The sequence below is a fragment of the Cygnus atratus genome, chromosome 2, assembly GCF_013377495.2.
Source record: "Cygnus atratus isolate AKBS03 ecotype Queensland, Australia chromosome 2, CAtr_DNAZoo_HiC_assembly, whole genome shotgun sequence".
Classification (NCBI taxonomy): Eukaryota; Metazoa; Chordata; class Aves; order Anseriformes; family Anatidae; genus Cygnus; species Cygnus atratus.
In genome coordinates this window covers 10883816-10898655 of record NC_066363.1, presented here as the reverse complement: position 1 = coordinate 10898655, position 14840 = coordinate 10883816, and the positions used below count along the sequence as shown (strand labels likewise).

General features: G+C 40.4%; 1 protein-coding gene across 6 annotated transcripts in view; it reads right to left on the bottom strand.

Annotated features, from left to right (window-relative positions):
- Positions 1-1410: 1410 nt before the first annotated feature.
- The window catches only part of ZMYND11 (zinc finger MYND-type containing 11), a 107490-nt gene continuing 94060 nt past the window's right edge, over positions 1411-14840 (bottom strand). For all 6 annotated transcript variants that reach the window (XM_035564293.2, XM_035564296.2, XM_035564297.2 and 3 more), the window contains 5 exons: positions 13669-13876; positions 11754-11822; positions 9660-9932; positions 8339-8524; positions 1411-3795 (listed from right to left, as the gene is read on the bottom strand). In XM_035564293.2, coding sequence (XP_035420186.1) covers positions 3673-3795; positions 8339-8524; positions 9660-9932; positions 11754-11822; positions 13669-13876 — 859 coding nt within the window. In that variant the 3' untranslated portion in view covers positions 1411-3672. The remainder of the gene's footprint in view (positions 3796-8338; positions 8525-9659; positions 9933-11753; positions 11823-13668; positions 13877-14840) is intronic.

Sequence of the window (14840 nt, the reverse complement as noted above, 5' to 3'; positions counted from 1 at the left end):
CAAACATATTTCACATAGTCCTTTAAGGACTGGAAAAGCAAACAAGCCCTGAGCTGGGCAGCTCGCTTCACCTAAAGGAAGCAGGAGGCAGAAAACTCCTGATTTAAAATAAAGTAATAGCCAGAATTAATAAAATAACAGGAAAAAGCCAATAAAAGGAGAAATAATGCCTTTAAGAGCAATGCTCTGGGAGCGCTGGGTGCATGGCTCTGCCTGCCGTTGTGAGGAGGCAGCGGCTTGGAGCAACCCTGCTCATTCCAGCGGCATTTCCACCGGAGATTTCTGCCAGTGGGACACTGGTGCTGGGCTCAGAGGCTGACTGCAGCTACTGAAAGGGGAAAAGGCCTGGAAAAGGAGCCGGGGGAGGGTTACTGCCTTTTCCTGATCTCGCTTTGTCGGTTTGATTTGGTACAAATGGTTAATTTGCAATACGTGAGCTATGTTGGTTATTTGTGCTTAGTAACTTTTTAAATAGCTTTTAGCAAGTTGAATGAGTGAAATTTGCAGTCTTGGGTAAAATGGTAGGACGCATTTAAGAACAGAGAAGTTTGGATAGCAAAACAGTAAAAGAGATTTTTGGGGAGTAACTTTAAATATTTAAAATATAGTGTGGATTTTTTTTCTGTGTATTTGTTTTTTCCTGCAACAAGCAGGTCTTGCCAGGTATTGATTCCCACAGAGAAACACTGGGAACCTAATTCTCAGCACCCCTCCTGCAGCCCTGAAGCCCCAAGGGGACTCTAGGACAACTTGGAGCCTTGTCCCCAGATGGCCCCTTCTGCTGGACACCGAGGCCACGCCCTGCAGGCAGCAGCACCCGTGGGGCTGCGCCATAGTTTGTGGGGCTGCTGGGCAGCAAGTCCTGGTCCTGAAGGCAAGCACGAGATGTTCCTGCTCAGGGCTGCGCCTGTGAAAGCAGTGCTGCTGCCATGCAGGCTACGGTTGGACCTTTGGAAGCCCCCTCAGCCCCTCCAGGTAAAATTGCTTTATTGCTCTTGCCCCAGGTGCGGGATCACGGCAGTCGTGGCTGGGGCCAGAGGCAGAGCAGGGCCAGGGGGTCGGTGAGCCGCAGGCACAAAGGAGCTAGCGTTAAAACCAGCACTTGATGGACACGGCCCTTGAAGGCTGCTGACCCTGAATGGGCTGAAAAAACCTTTTTTGGTGCCAAGTGCTGTGGTTAAATGTCCAAGCCCTTGCATGGACCTGCCGGTGGTCCTTGAATCAGGCAGCAGCAAGGTCTCCGTGAGCCCAGGCACAGCTACCCCAGCCACCGCCACCCTTTCTAGGAGAGGAAAAGCCACAGATTTCTAGGAGAGGAAAAGAAAAAAATCAGCCCAGCGTACGGCAGCCAAAGGACCCTGGGACAACCGGCCAGAATTAACAGACTCTTTCAGCAACTTTTTTTTTTTTAAATACATTTATTACCCAATGTTAACACATTAAATGACTCTATATATTGCTAGTCAGAGCAGCTTACAAAATGCCAGAATGCATCATAAACTGGACAGCCACAATGAATAATTACAATGTGCATAGTGGCTAAGCTCAACACTTTAATATAGCTTTATGATTTGCAGAAAAATTAATTTTAAATCATGATTCCTAAAACAATCAATTGTAATTTTACCTAAAACTTATACAAAACCAGGCCACAATCTTTTTTTTTTTGTTTTGTTTTTTTCTTTAAAACACACAGTTTTCACGCTGTAGTAACTTGGAAATGTGCAACCGTGTCAACAGAGACAAAAAAGCCAAAGTAACACGAATCTTACTTTCATGCAGCTATCAGTTAAATATTACATATTCTGGAATGATTTTACACCAAAAATATTTCCACAATAACTTGCTTTCATAGGGGTGGATCGAAGTTTTGGAACTCGTAAAGTAATCGAACAAGATTGATTTTTAGTTGTGAAGTGTTTTACAGTCACAACACAGAGGCGACAAAAGTTAATTACACATTTATCAGGCAATAATGTAGCTGTGGTAATACAAGTTACCATCTACTTACTATTTTTCTTTTCCAATCAGCTCACCACTTAATTTCTGCAACATATTGGGCGTTATTTGGCAGTATCTAGTCAATTAACTTATATCACCACTGTAAGTAAAAAAGATCAGGATTTCAATGGCAGTTCACAGAAGTCTTAGTTATATTTTCATCTTTACAATGACCCTGACAAATCCTAGAGAAAACTTTTTTAAAGGCTTTCCTCCTGATTCTTCAGCTTCCATCGTTCCATCATGTAATTGCTTTCAATAAATATCAAAGATCTAAATAAATATTTACAAATTATTCCTCTAACTTCTCAAAAAATAGCTGGATGATTAATGGGCATATGACTCAGTCTAAGACCAATCTTTGAAAGAAACTAAAATGCGGAGACACTTTAAAAGAAAAGCTATTTAAGTAAGCTTTACATCTATTTAAAAAATTGTCTCTGAACATGGATGCAATTCATATATCTATATATAAAACAAACGAAAAAAAAAATCATTTTTCAACTATCGATCCATTCCTATTGGTAATGCTTCTTAATCCAGACATTCCGCAAAATACAGACTTTTTACAAATCACGGCATCTTTAATACAAGAAAATTAACATGCATTATTCTTCATTCTGAGTACAGTGATGGAGCTCATTATTAGGCAATGACCCATTACTACAAACATAACGGCTTCTGTGAAACTTAAGTGCTTTTTCTCCTTTTAGTATCAAGTTACAATGGACCAGGTGACACCAGATCATAGGCAGTCAAATGACATTGGATTGGGGATGCTGAAGGGGGCGCAATAAAGAAATTTGTATGCCTCATAATTCCACATATGAATAAAGGTAGTTGGTTTTTTTTTTTGCCTTTTTTTTTTTTTGGCTTTTCTTATTCTTGTTACAAGCACTCATGTTAGGACAAAGATGAAATGTGCAAACTTCAAAATTTAAATATTCATTTTTCTCTAAGATCCAGCTCAGTAAAAGATTACCCCAGTTCCCTGTGATTTTAAACTACAAGATCAAAGCTAATATTTTGTTATAAAAGTTATATATTGAAAAGAAATAATGAAAATAAAACACAGTTGGGAAATATTTAAGAAAAAATACGCAGGACTAGCACCTGCTGTGTCAACCCTGTTCCCTAAATTCAATCATGTACCCACTGGTATAACCAATAGATAATGCCTTTAAACAGTAAAATTAAGCTGAACAAAACCAGCTCAACAAGGTTAAGAAATAAATGTTACATCAAGGTAGTATGCTTCGTTTTTCTGAAACAGTTCTGTAGTTCTTACATTCAGATCTAGTTTTTAAATGTTCCTTTTGTTAAACTTGCATGGTTTTTTATTTTTTAGATCTGCTGTTTTTAAAGATTAAAATCTCTGTAAAACCTAAAAATGTTTTAAAATTTGCTGAAAATGCAACAAATTCTCTAGTTTAAAATTATTTAAAGTAACCTGCTCCCAGAGATGTTAAATTCATTTCGCTGACAAAATTTTGGAGGAGCATTAAACAGAAGATTGAAATTACTGTGCAAAATTTCTTTTACGAAAAGTGTTTAAAGGCTGGTGCAAAATGGGAAGCAAATTCTAAACAATTTTGGCTTCTTGGAAACAAAAACCGCTGTGTCTGAGAATAGCAATCATCGGGGTGGTTTACTAGGGGAGGAACAGCTCTTTCATCTTTTTCTGCGGCAGGTACGTTTGTGTTCAGCATGCCAGTGCTCCTGCTGACACTTGATGGAGCAGTAGGAAGTGTTCCAGCAGCAGTGGTACATGGCCTCCTCTTCACAGTTGTAGCACTGGAGAGAACAAACAAGACGAGATTACTGCCCTCGCAGGACCCCTTCTTAAAACACACACGTGTTTTCACCTGCTCGTGGATTCACCAGTGCACACGGAGCAATACTTCTCTTGTACTTATGCCTGGGGCACCCAAACACAGCAGGGCACCTTTCACACATGCTGAGAAAAGCAGCAATCTGTAGCAAATAGTCACAATGTTTTCATATTTTCCATACTTCGGATTATTGCTTTTGAAAAACCCATCTCTCATTTTAGAAAACTTACCTCTCAGGGCAGTGGACTGAGATTTTTCAGCTGCACAATACAAGAACCATCTTTTACTCTACATTTGTATAGTGGCATCCTGATCTAGGTCTTACAAGCTATGATAAATCAACAGGCACTCCTGGAGCAAGCAGGTTCTGCACAGACTTCAAGATCTGCTTTCCCGAGGTTTTGTTACAAGCCTGATTTGTCCAGAGGTTGATGATGGCGCTGCAGTCTGGTGAAAACAAGACCTCCTGCTACACCAGTGCTACTGGGAATAGCAAGGAAGTGCCTTGACCTTCACATCTTTCAGAAGCCAGGGAAGGCCTGGAGAACACAGGAGGAACATGGGCTCTTGGGCCTTGGCATGGTTGCCTGCATGGTATAAAATTCCTGGAAGAAGACACGCTGCACAGCCCCTGATTTCTGCAGAAATACCTGGCTCTGGGTAGTGCCATGGCAAAGAGAATTTCCACCCTGGGACACGCAGAGTGCCCCTAGTTCCCTGGTAGCTGAAAATTACCCTGTGGCCTCTGGGGAACTAAACAAGGGGATCAATGTGCTGGTCAACACTGCTGGTAGTCCACGAGGAAGTACGGCACCCAGACGGGCAAGGGGCTCTGTCTCCAGCTGGTTTTATACCACTTAAAGGAGTGCTGCACAAGCATTAACTAACAGTCTGACAAAAACCCATAAATTTGGGTAGCGTTACTGCTAAGGGAGCTGCTTAAACTCAGCACCCTTGAAAAACAGAATCTAATGATCTCAGATTTGTCCTTTGGAATTTGTCACACTCAGAATCAGAGAGTATTTTTACGAATCCAGTCTGAAACACCCACTGTATGCTGGGAAACAGATGGAGAAATGTGCAGGCTGTGTGCACACCACGGAGTAACACAGAATTTACTTTTTTTGCAGTCTAACTACAGCATCAATAAAACAGAGAACTACAAAGAAAACAAACCCAATTGCCTTGAAACAAAACAAAAACTTAGCAAACCTACACACTACTAAAAGGTACAAGAAAGCTGGCTTTTACATTGGCTAAGCCAGTAACTGTATTTACATCAGTGATAAAGGGACTGCCCGAGCTGCAGGAGAAGGGAACCTCCCCACTTTGTTTTTATATCTGAGCTCCAGGGAAGTTTATATGTACAGATGTCTGCAAACAAGTGTCCTCTTGAGGCCTGTTTTCCTGTTTTTTTCACGTTGCTGGCTGCCCACGAGCCTGTGGGAGCCATTAGGATCATCTGCTGGAAAGGTGCAGGGAACAGCTGCACCTCTCCATTACACACAGCACGGGCCTCAGCCCCGAGACCAGCTCACATCTGCTTGCTTGGAGAGATCAAAAAAAATCTAAGACAGGAGAGCACAACTGATGTGCAGGTCCTGCAGTTCCTTTTACACATGCTGGCCATACGTATGGGATGTATATCTCCTCTTAAAAAGGAAAATAAAGTGTCAGCCAAGCTGGTACCAGCACATGTGGCAGAGAAGGCAAAATGCCAGCTGGCCTCAGGCCTCCTTCCCTTTGAATCTTCCTCTTTCTAAATGTTATCAGTCACTTGGGGGTTTGTTTCAGACAGCACCCATCACGGACAAACTCATCCGCTTCAAAACAATCTGTTGCACGTTAGAATATACATGTACACCTTATTGAAAGAGACGGAGGTTAACAATGACCTGTGCACCACTTTTAAGCGGTGCTTACATGCAAGTAAAATAACCAGGAGAAACTACAAAAGAAACAGAACAGGAGCAGCACTCCAGCCTCAATTCTGTAGACCATCACACTGCAGAACCTCATGACCATTATCTCTGCCTTTTCATTTCTTCCTTTCATTTGCTATTCACTTGAGGCATCTGCATGAAGTCCAAATTTTCTGAAGATATAAAAATGAAATTCGGTTAAGCCAAGGGGACTGGGACCAGCTAGAGAAACAGAATATGTGGTTCTTTAACCGTGCGTTAGCTCCTGAGGGCTGGGAGTGCGTCTGCTCGTGTGCCTGTCTAGCACCAACAAAAGGATCCCTTTATTCTGACCAGATTTATTTTTTTTTTAGGTATAAGAAAAATACAGATAGAGTATGAATAATAGCAGCTGTATTCCCAAGCCTAGACATCTGCATTACGCAAAACCAGAGGTCTCTGGTTCTAATTAAAAGCAAAGCCACCAAAACTCATTTAGTATGTGTTAATTACATGAGATTTTAGTAAGGAGGTATCATTATTATAATAGCAGCGTACAACAGTGGTACTGTCACCACAGACACACCAGGGACTGTCATTAGTACCACCGAAGGACAAATCGCTGGGGAGTTGTGTAATTGGACCAGCTCCAGCCGCCTGAGGCTGTGTGTTGGCAGGCAGATCCATCAGCTTGAATGCAAAGGTGTTTATCCTTCCCTCCCTCTCCTACCACATGAAAACCAGCTGCCTGTACAAGGCGATCATTTAAGGTGGTAACTGACAGCTCCGGGCCCACAGGAAAAGGTGAGAGTGTCAAACGCTCCTTGTATCTTTAATTGCCATGCTTGGAAAAAGGCATCACGCACATGATCATAAGATGCAGTGATGTGGTACCACGGCACTCTAAAGGACAAGGTAAAGACACATTGGAGAAGACAAATGGAAGCCTCAGGAGTGTCCTTCCTAAATTCTGCCTTCGAAAGACAAAACCAAAACCAAAAACCAGCTATAGCAAAGAGCCCGGACTCACAATCAAGTTGTTGTGATTGAATTACTGCTTATCAGCTGAATGGGGCAACAGTTCCCGTGTGTACACAGAATGGAGCAGATTTAACATCGTTTTATAGTGGTCAAAGCCAATTCAGTTTCCCTCTCATGTATCACAAGCAAAAACACGTACACAGACACCAGGGGCTGGTGACTAATTAAACACAGTAACTTGATCAAGTTTGAGACCTAAATAACTTCTGGGGTCTGCAGAGACAGGTACACAGGGAGGAATTTGCTAACTGAGAGACCCAAGCGCTGCAGTATCGTAACACACACAGTAAAACTCTCCTAGGAACAGAAATGAAAACTCTACAGGAGCTCAAAAGGTATTTGAAGTAATTTCTTTTCTCTTTATTAAAAAAAATTAATTAGTAACTGTGATAGGCAGCAAACTATTGTCTCACTTCAGTACTTCTCTCACTCCTCTACAGAAGACAGTTTTCTCTGCAGGGGGCATCATTTCTTCTGTAAGAACAAGGAGCAATGAGGCTGAACACAAACAGCCCTGTACAGGGGAAGAAAAACTGTGCTTCAGACCTGAGCCAGGGCTGGCTGTCCCCAGGCAGCAGCAGCAGCTGGGACGGTGCTCAGCTGAGCGTGCCATCTTGTGGCAAGGCACCGGCACATTTCTCAGCTACACTTGGCAAAATAAAAGCTCAAAAGCTATTACAATGCAGTGTGAACGTTAGCTTTAATTTCCTTTTTCTTTGAAAATTACCAAAGAAATAGACAATGTTGTACGTGTGCCAGGCTCAGTGATCCTCAGAAAAAGAGTCTCCATTCATACTCTACTAGAGACTAGCAGGACAGTGCTCTAGTACTTGCAGTGTTTGCCCAGATGCTGCACAGCCATCTGGGGAATGCACTTTGGGGCTGAAAAGAAATCACAAACCAAACAAAAAACAGGGAAAAGTTTGCAGCATGTAGTATGGCAGAATGGTAAGTTGGATGCCTGTTTTCACTTTTCTAAAGGACATGAAAACATGCTTTTAGCAGGCAATGCCACAGATATGGTTTTAAAGTCTGAGAAAGGAAAGGAAATTTATTTTAGAAAGTCATGTTTTAAATATGTAAGAACATAGAAGAGCTGCAGAGAAAGCTAGGTGAGGAAAAAGCCAAAATCATACCAATATCAGCATTCTTAGCAGGGGAATCAAAATGGATACAGCCAGAGTTTGTACTTTCTAGGTACTCTCCAGGCCTTGAGATCAAAGGAGTGTGAACATAATGTAGAGTTTATCTGACATGGAGTACAATTACATGTGCTTAGCAACACTTAGAAAAAATATTTTGATACAAACAACTGGTTAGACTCAAGAAGATGGTCCTATCAACGCTACCTAAATAAGATGAAAGTTAACAGAACCTGGAGTTCAAATTTGGAGGTGAAGAAAACTCGAAAGCTGAACTACAAAGGAAAAAAACAAACTTATAGCTGAGAAACAAGTGAAAAGGCAACACCATTAAAAGTAAGGAAGAAAACACCTTCAATTGGCCTGCAGTCTGCATTATACGTTTCCAGTTATTGTCTGGTAATAAATTTTTGAGACTTACCCACTGCTTCTTCTTGGTCTGGGAAATCAGCTGCTTGTGCTGGCCTGCTAGCTTCTTAATTTCTTCTAAAAATTCTTCTTTGCACTTCTCCTTTACCTGCTTACATTTTCTGTCCATCTCACCTTGTGCATTGGCCACAGCTTTATTTACAGCCTGCCTTTTCTCTTCTTCCATCTCTGTACGCAGCTGCCGTAAGAAAGTAATTCAGCAAAGCAAGTCAGTGCATAGCTATTGGAATAAACCTATCATCTCTAAACCTCTATTACTGATGTGGGTGGAGGTAACATAATTAGAGATTTCTTCTATTTAGAAAACAAGAAGTTATCTCCTTTAGAGCTATAACAAAACTTCCATCCCATAAGAGACGTCCACAATAAAAATGTCATTATAGTTCTATTCTGCAAGGCAACTACAAAAACAGCTACACAGGTTCCATGTATATTTTTTTAAAGATCAGCTTAAAAAATTATGAATTTACTTATCTCAGACAAATACTTTGTCTTTTCTAAATCTACAACTGCATATAAATTTACAGCAAGGGCACAAGAGAAAATACAAAATGGAACATGCCTCAGTTCAGTCAGAGCTACCTTTTTAACATTCATTGTCAGTGGGATTCCTTTGCCTTATGGATTATTCCATATTCCAATGCCTTATTCCTTGCTTATGTATGTAAAAATTTGGTATCTTAGTCCTACAGGATTAACATCTAACCCCCTACATTCATTTCATAGTCCTTCCTCCACGAGGAAATTCTCATCTTGAGACAGGCATTTAAGGGAGGTCAGATAAATCATCTTCTGAGTTGTCTTGCTTTCTCCAGCCAAAGGTGACCAGTTCAGACTTAGGTACTGAATTTTTAGACAGTTTATCATAAGATGAGAAAATTCAAGCAAATTTCAGCCAATCTGTTTAATGTTTAGGTCAGAAGATTGACAGAAGAATTATTTACAAATAGCATTTAAACAATATCATTGTTTACAACCACACTTGACAATGGAGACAAAGGAAGGCTGTGGAAAAGGGTAATCATGAATGAACAATCAGTTTCACTTCTGGATCACAAACTAATTCCACTGGACTAGAATCAAAAAAAAAAAAAAAAAAAAACAAGCAAAAGAAGCTTTCTGTTTAAACTAAGGCCTGCTGGTACAGAAATGGCCTGAAAAGCAATATTGATGACTATTTTTATGTGGTCTCTTTGAAAAAGGGTTTTTACCCACTTTCTGAAGGGTGGATGTTACAAAAGTAAAAAGGAACGTGAAATAAAAAACAAAAAACACTCCTCCTCTCCTCAACCAGAGTGTTCGACAAGTATTACCTTTTCCACTGCCTCTCGCACAACTCTCTCAGTTTCTCTTTTGTGATCAGCTTTCATCCTGTCCTTGAAATCGTTAAAGATTTTGGTGTATTTGTCATGGCACATGTTCTGACACACTCCATCATTACTGGTCTGGGTGCTCCGATGCAGCATTTTTGGAGAAGAGGCACTTAACTTCTTGGTCTGAGTTGAGACTGAAACTTTTTCAATGGGCTGAGGCATTGTGGGAATTTCCTGGCTTGAACTTACTGCTTCAGTTTCAGGTTCTGGCTCCTACAGAGAAAGAACAAACTTGCAAATCAGAACTGAACAAGTTAACTCTCAGCTGCCCCGGAGAAAAAATGTTATCTGACTAACAACAGGGCAACTAATGTGAAAGGTGTTTGTTGATACTGGGGAGGCTCTGGTCAGGCTTTTCTGACCTCAGCTAGGAGCTCTCCTGAAGAAAGCACACACATGGCATCAGTATGCCACACTCACCACCCTCACTTCTCCAACCTCAACAAAAAGTACCACCTTCCCTAGAATACCAGAGGCTATGCTGAATCGCTGCAGACCCAGTGGCACCAGTAAAGGGTTTCCACAGTTTTTTCCCCCCTACCATTACTTCTGAAGAAACTGTAACTGTGTGGCCAAGGTGCCTGAACATTTTTGGCAAATTCTGGGCTTACTCTGGCCCAACAGGCTCTGCTGGAGTCTGTAATATTCCATTTATTTCATAGAACTGCTGCAAAGATTGATTAGTACTTCAAAGGTGCTTTGAAGATGAAAGACTAATGAGCGTCTAGGTCTTGCTTCCAATAATATAAAACTAGACTTGGATGACCACAGAAGCTTTCTGTAATTACACAATTATCAAGAAAGAAATCACAGTTACTGTAGTGTACTGTACCGAGTTTAGCTTCTCATGTTGTTACAGTGTAACATCAATTGTTTCTGCTGTTCAGAACAGATAGAAGTAATAACCCTGCAAACTCTTGGTGATATTTGATGTGTCTGAAGACGCTGGTATACATTGTTTGTTTCCTTTAACTTGCAGTCTGTGTGATGGGGCACTTGTTACACCAACCCAGAGCCTGTGTATTCCCTTTTGCAACTATTTTCTCTTTAATAGGTCACTCTGAATGACTTCTGGATCACTGACCAAACATAAACAGGGCTAAGAAAGCAAACGTTAAGACAAAAATATATGAAGCAAATTACAGAATTTGCTTGGTAGAAAATGCAACTAAAATGATGAGACATCCTAAAGTGTAGTCCAAGAAAGACAACACTCTCCCTTTCTGGCACTCAAATATAGTTTGTGCCCCGGGGAGCTATGGACAAGGGAGGTGTGCCACTACCACCACATTGATGAAGGTGCCTTGCAGAGCTAGCCCCGCAGGATCAGATATGTCAGGGAAGCAAGTGTTAGGAGTGGCAGTAATTGTATTTCAGGCACAAGGGCAATCCCACATAGCTCTGGTGCTGAAACAGCCAAAGCCTGCTCTGTACTCTGTAGTGGGGCCCTGAGTCCTGTGCATATGTGCTACTTTTTCTTAGTGTTCATAATGCAGCTGAAACAAGGCCAGAAAAATGTACTCAAAAGTTAGGAAATGCTAGATTTATGGCTGTCTCAGCAACTGCCCTCTTGTGTACAAGCATAATAACACAGTTCCGTAGTTACATGATCATAGGTTACTGTTTCCCCCAATTCACTCAGTCTGTGAGTTGGATAGATGAGGAAAGAATTTCTGTGGGCAAGTTTGGATATGACATGTTATGAACTTAATATTCTTGATCTCACAAGACACTTTTAAATTGCTGGGTTTTTGTTTGGTTACTAAACTAGCTGAATTTGCTCTAAAGAAAAAGTTGTAAGCTGACTGTTGATTTATTTATGATACAGAATATTACTACAGTGACACCAGAGGCTTGCATGTAGCAGGTATGATTATGTTTGTTGGCAAGGAGGACCAAGCTCTGGGGGCTGGAATTTCTAAGACTAATACTATAAAACCAGTAAGAAGTGACAGAAGCCAAAGGAGCATCTATTACCATTTCAGACTTTTAGTAGTTTGCTATCTCTGCAAACACGCAATTGAGGTTACTTACTTCTTTTTTGAGTTCCATACTCTGGTTACGTCGTCCTTTCTTTGCTCTTGGTTCCTGAGTAACCTTCAGCTGTGAACATTAAGAAAAGAATACTGAATCATCCCAAACAACACTTCATATGAGTAGCATTCACTGTAACATGACTGATGTACATTTCCTTTGTGAGTTTTGCAATTGTTTAATTTAGCAAATACAAAGTTGAATACAGTTATTAAATGAGAAGCATGTACAGTAAACTTTCTACATTATCAGTGATGACTATAATCTGATAAAAGAACAAAACTCACAAGTTCTAATATTCAATATATATTTGCTAAAATATCCTTAACCATTCTTTGCTTCATTTCACATGCAAATTCAATTGGTTTTTGGAATATTCTGATATTAGTAACTCCTAATTAGGTAGCAGATCTTGTTGAAGCCAGAAAGTAGCAACTATCAAAAAGAAAATGTATATAAGGAAAGACAGTAAGATTACCTGGACTTGCTATAATTTATTGTAATTGTATACATGGAGGGTCATTAAATGTCATGGCTTAGAAAAAAGCCAATCTCTAGCAAGTAGAAACAAGGGTAAGACCTAAGTGAATGGTATATTATCCTACAGTTGCTTACAGTAAAGTTCTTACTCCTGACTTTGAAGCATCCAGTACTAGCTAGTGTTAGTGACAGAACACTGCAGATTATTTTAGAGCTCTGAGTTTGATGGTTACTCCTATGTTCCTCCATCTGGGAAACCAGTGAAAAAGGTATAAGCATTAACCAAGTGAAGGATTAACAGGTGAGACAGAATAGAAAATATGCAAATGGACACTTGAAAAACTGGCAAAATTGTTACCTTTCATAAATGCTATTTGTGACTGTTTTCCTGTTTCATTCTATAGTATTGCACAACTACATGCACAACATTAAATAAGAGGGGCTACAAAAGGCTAGCTAAGCAAATAAAGCTAAAAAGAGAAAATAGATTTGGTAAGAAGCATTCCCTTAAAGCAACATCCAGTTTAATAAACTGTAAGATTTTAGCCACAAATTAGATGATAGACCTGTTGGACCAAAGGGCAGAGGCAGTGGGTCAAAACACACTGATCTTTTAAAATACAGACTTAGAGAGAAGCTGGTGTTTTTAAATGAAGAAAGATGTTTCCAGGGAAGAGGTTGCCAAAAATACCGAGAAGCATCCTGCAAGCTACGAAAATCTTCCTGCCAAGCCAGCGATAGTGAATATGTAACACCCTCTTGGAGAATGAATGACTAGCAATGACCAGCTCTGATATGGGAATTTCCATGTGGCAATGCAAAGTTTTCTATCTTGGGCATCTGTGCTCTTCACCTTTGTTAAAGCATCATAATTTTTTATTGTTTTGCAGAATTATTTTTGAATTATTTTAATCAGTTGCTGGTCACATGCTCCTGAAGTGCCATGGTTGCACCTAACTTTAGTTGGACTGGCTGAAAATGTCATGGTTGGTGTTATTCAAGGATCTGTAACACAGAATACAGTCCAAAGGGAACACACTCCAGCTGTGAAAAGGCTGAACAGCTACGGGGCTGTCCCTTGATGACAGTCCAAGAAGGCAGTGTTGCAGTCCATCTGATATCCGTGACATTTAACTTGAACATGCCTGTTTAAGTTTAGAAATCTTGGTCTGTCTCATCAAGGTGCTGTAGGTGACAAAGATTTTGAAACCTTCCAGAGGTCGTCTGAGAAAATGAGGAAAGAGAAAAACTTTATATTCTTGCTATTACTAAGCTACAAAACATGGGGAAAATAAGCCTTTGAACCTTCTTACAGTTACCGTAAAACTGCAGACAAAGCACAAGGCTAATATAAAAGTAGATTAAATCAAATATATGTCATTTTTGTACCCTATAATAGATTTTCCCCGGTTGCTAACATTGCAGTGGCACTCACTTGCTCGTTGCTGGTGGAGGAGATACTTGACTCTGCCTCCTCTTCCCCTTTATCCTCGTTCTTTGATTTCCAGAATCTTCCCTCACGAAGAAAACGCTGGTGCAGTTCCAGCTCATCACAGGCCTTCTTCCACCCCATACTGCGTTTCACATGCAGCCGATGGATGTTAACTGTGATATCTTGGATGTTTTCAGAGGGGATCCAGGCCCTTTTAAATACACAGTACAGGCAGGTTCAGAAACATTAAATACAGATGAGGGATCTTGACTTGAAAAACTGACTTCAAAATAGCTGACAATTCCTATTTGTGGAGTCTTGCATGTTTGAAAAAAATGTGCTGCATACTGTGAGACATTTGTGTTATTATAAGCACTTACTAGCTGTGGGTGCTATGGCTGAAATTCTCTCTCATTTTTGATGAGCCACAAACCTCTCCCAGCACCAATAGCACTCCCATCTCCCTGCTCTCTTGCTAAATGCCCTGAGTCGGACACAGAAGCATCTTTACTGAAGGTTCATTTGCTAATCTGATTTAGCCCTTGACCTCCCTCCTAAAAGTGTCAAGGTATGTACCAAATTATCACTTTGAATATAGATACTTTGTGGCTTGATCCTGTCTATCAGGACAGAGCTCATACAGGGATCGTCATGCTCTTTTGAATTGAATTCATGCCAGTGACTTGGTTCCAAAGGTACTTTGTCCTCTTAAATATTTTCAGAGAGTCCTCACAGAGTTAGATGGGTAGCTCTTGACATTTTGAAAGGTTATACTAAGCAGCACTGGATATTAAAGAAAAAGAGTTACTGCCATGCACATCTACATAACAGAGTAAATACAGTAACAAATTAAATGTCTGTGGTCAGATTCTCAATTCTTGTAACATAAATATCACTTCAGAGAAGTTAGAGAAACAGATCTAATGTATACCAACTGGGAATTCAGCCTTTCATTTTTCAGTGCATTAGATAAGCAATGACTCTCTAGTAAGAGGTATTTTGCCTTTTCTACTAGCACACATTTAAGAAAAGTTGCAAGCACCTCATCCCACAATGGTCATGTTACTTAATAGTTTGAAGCTGTGTGAACTTAATGTCAGAACTACTAATAAGGGAAGCTGCATCTGCAAACAGATTCAAAGTAAAACATTCTGTGATTGTGACGCAAATAAAGA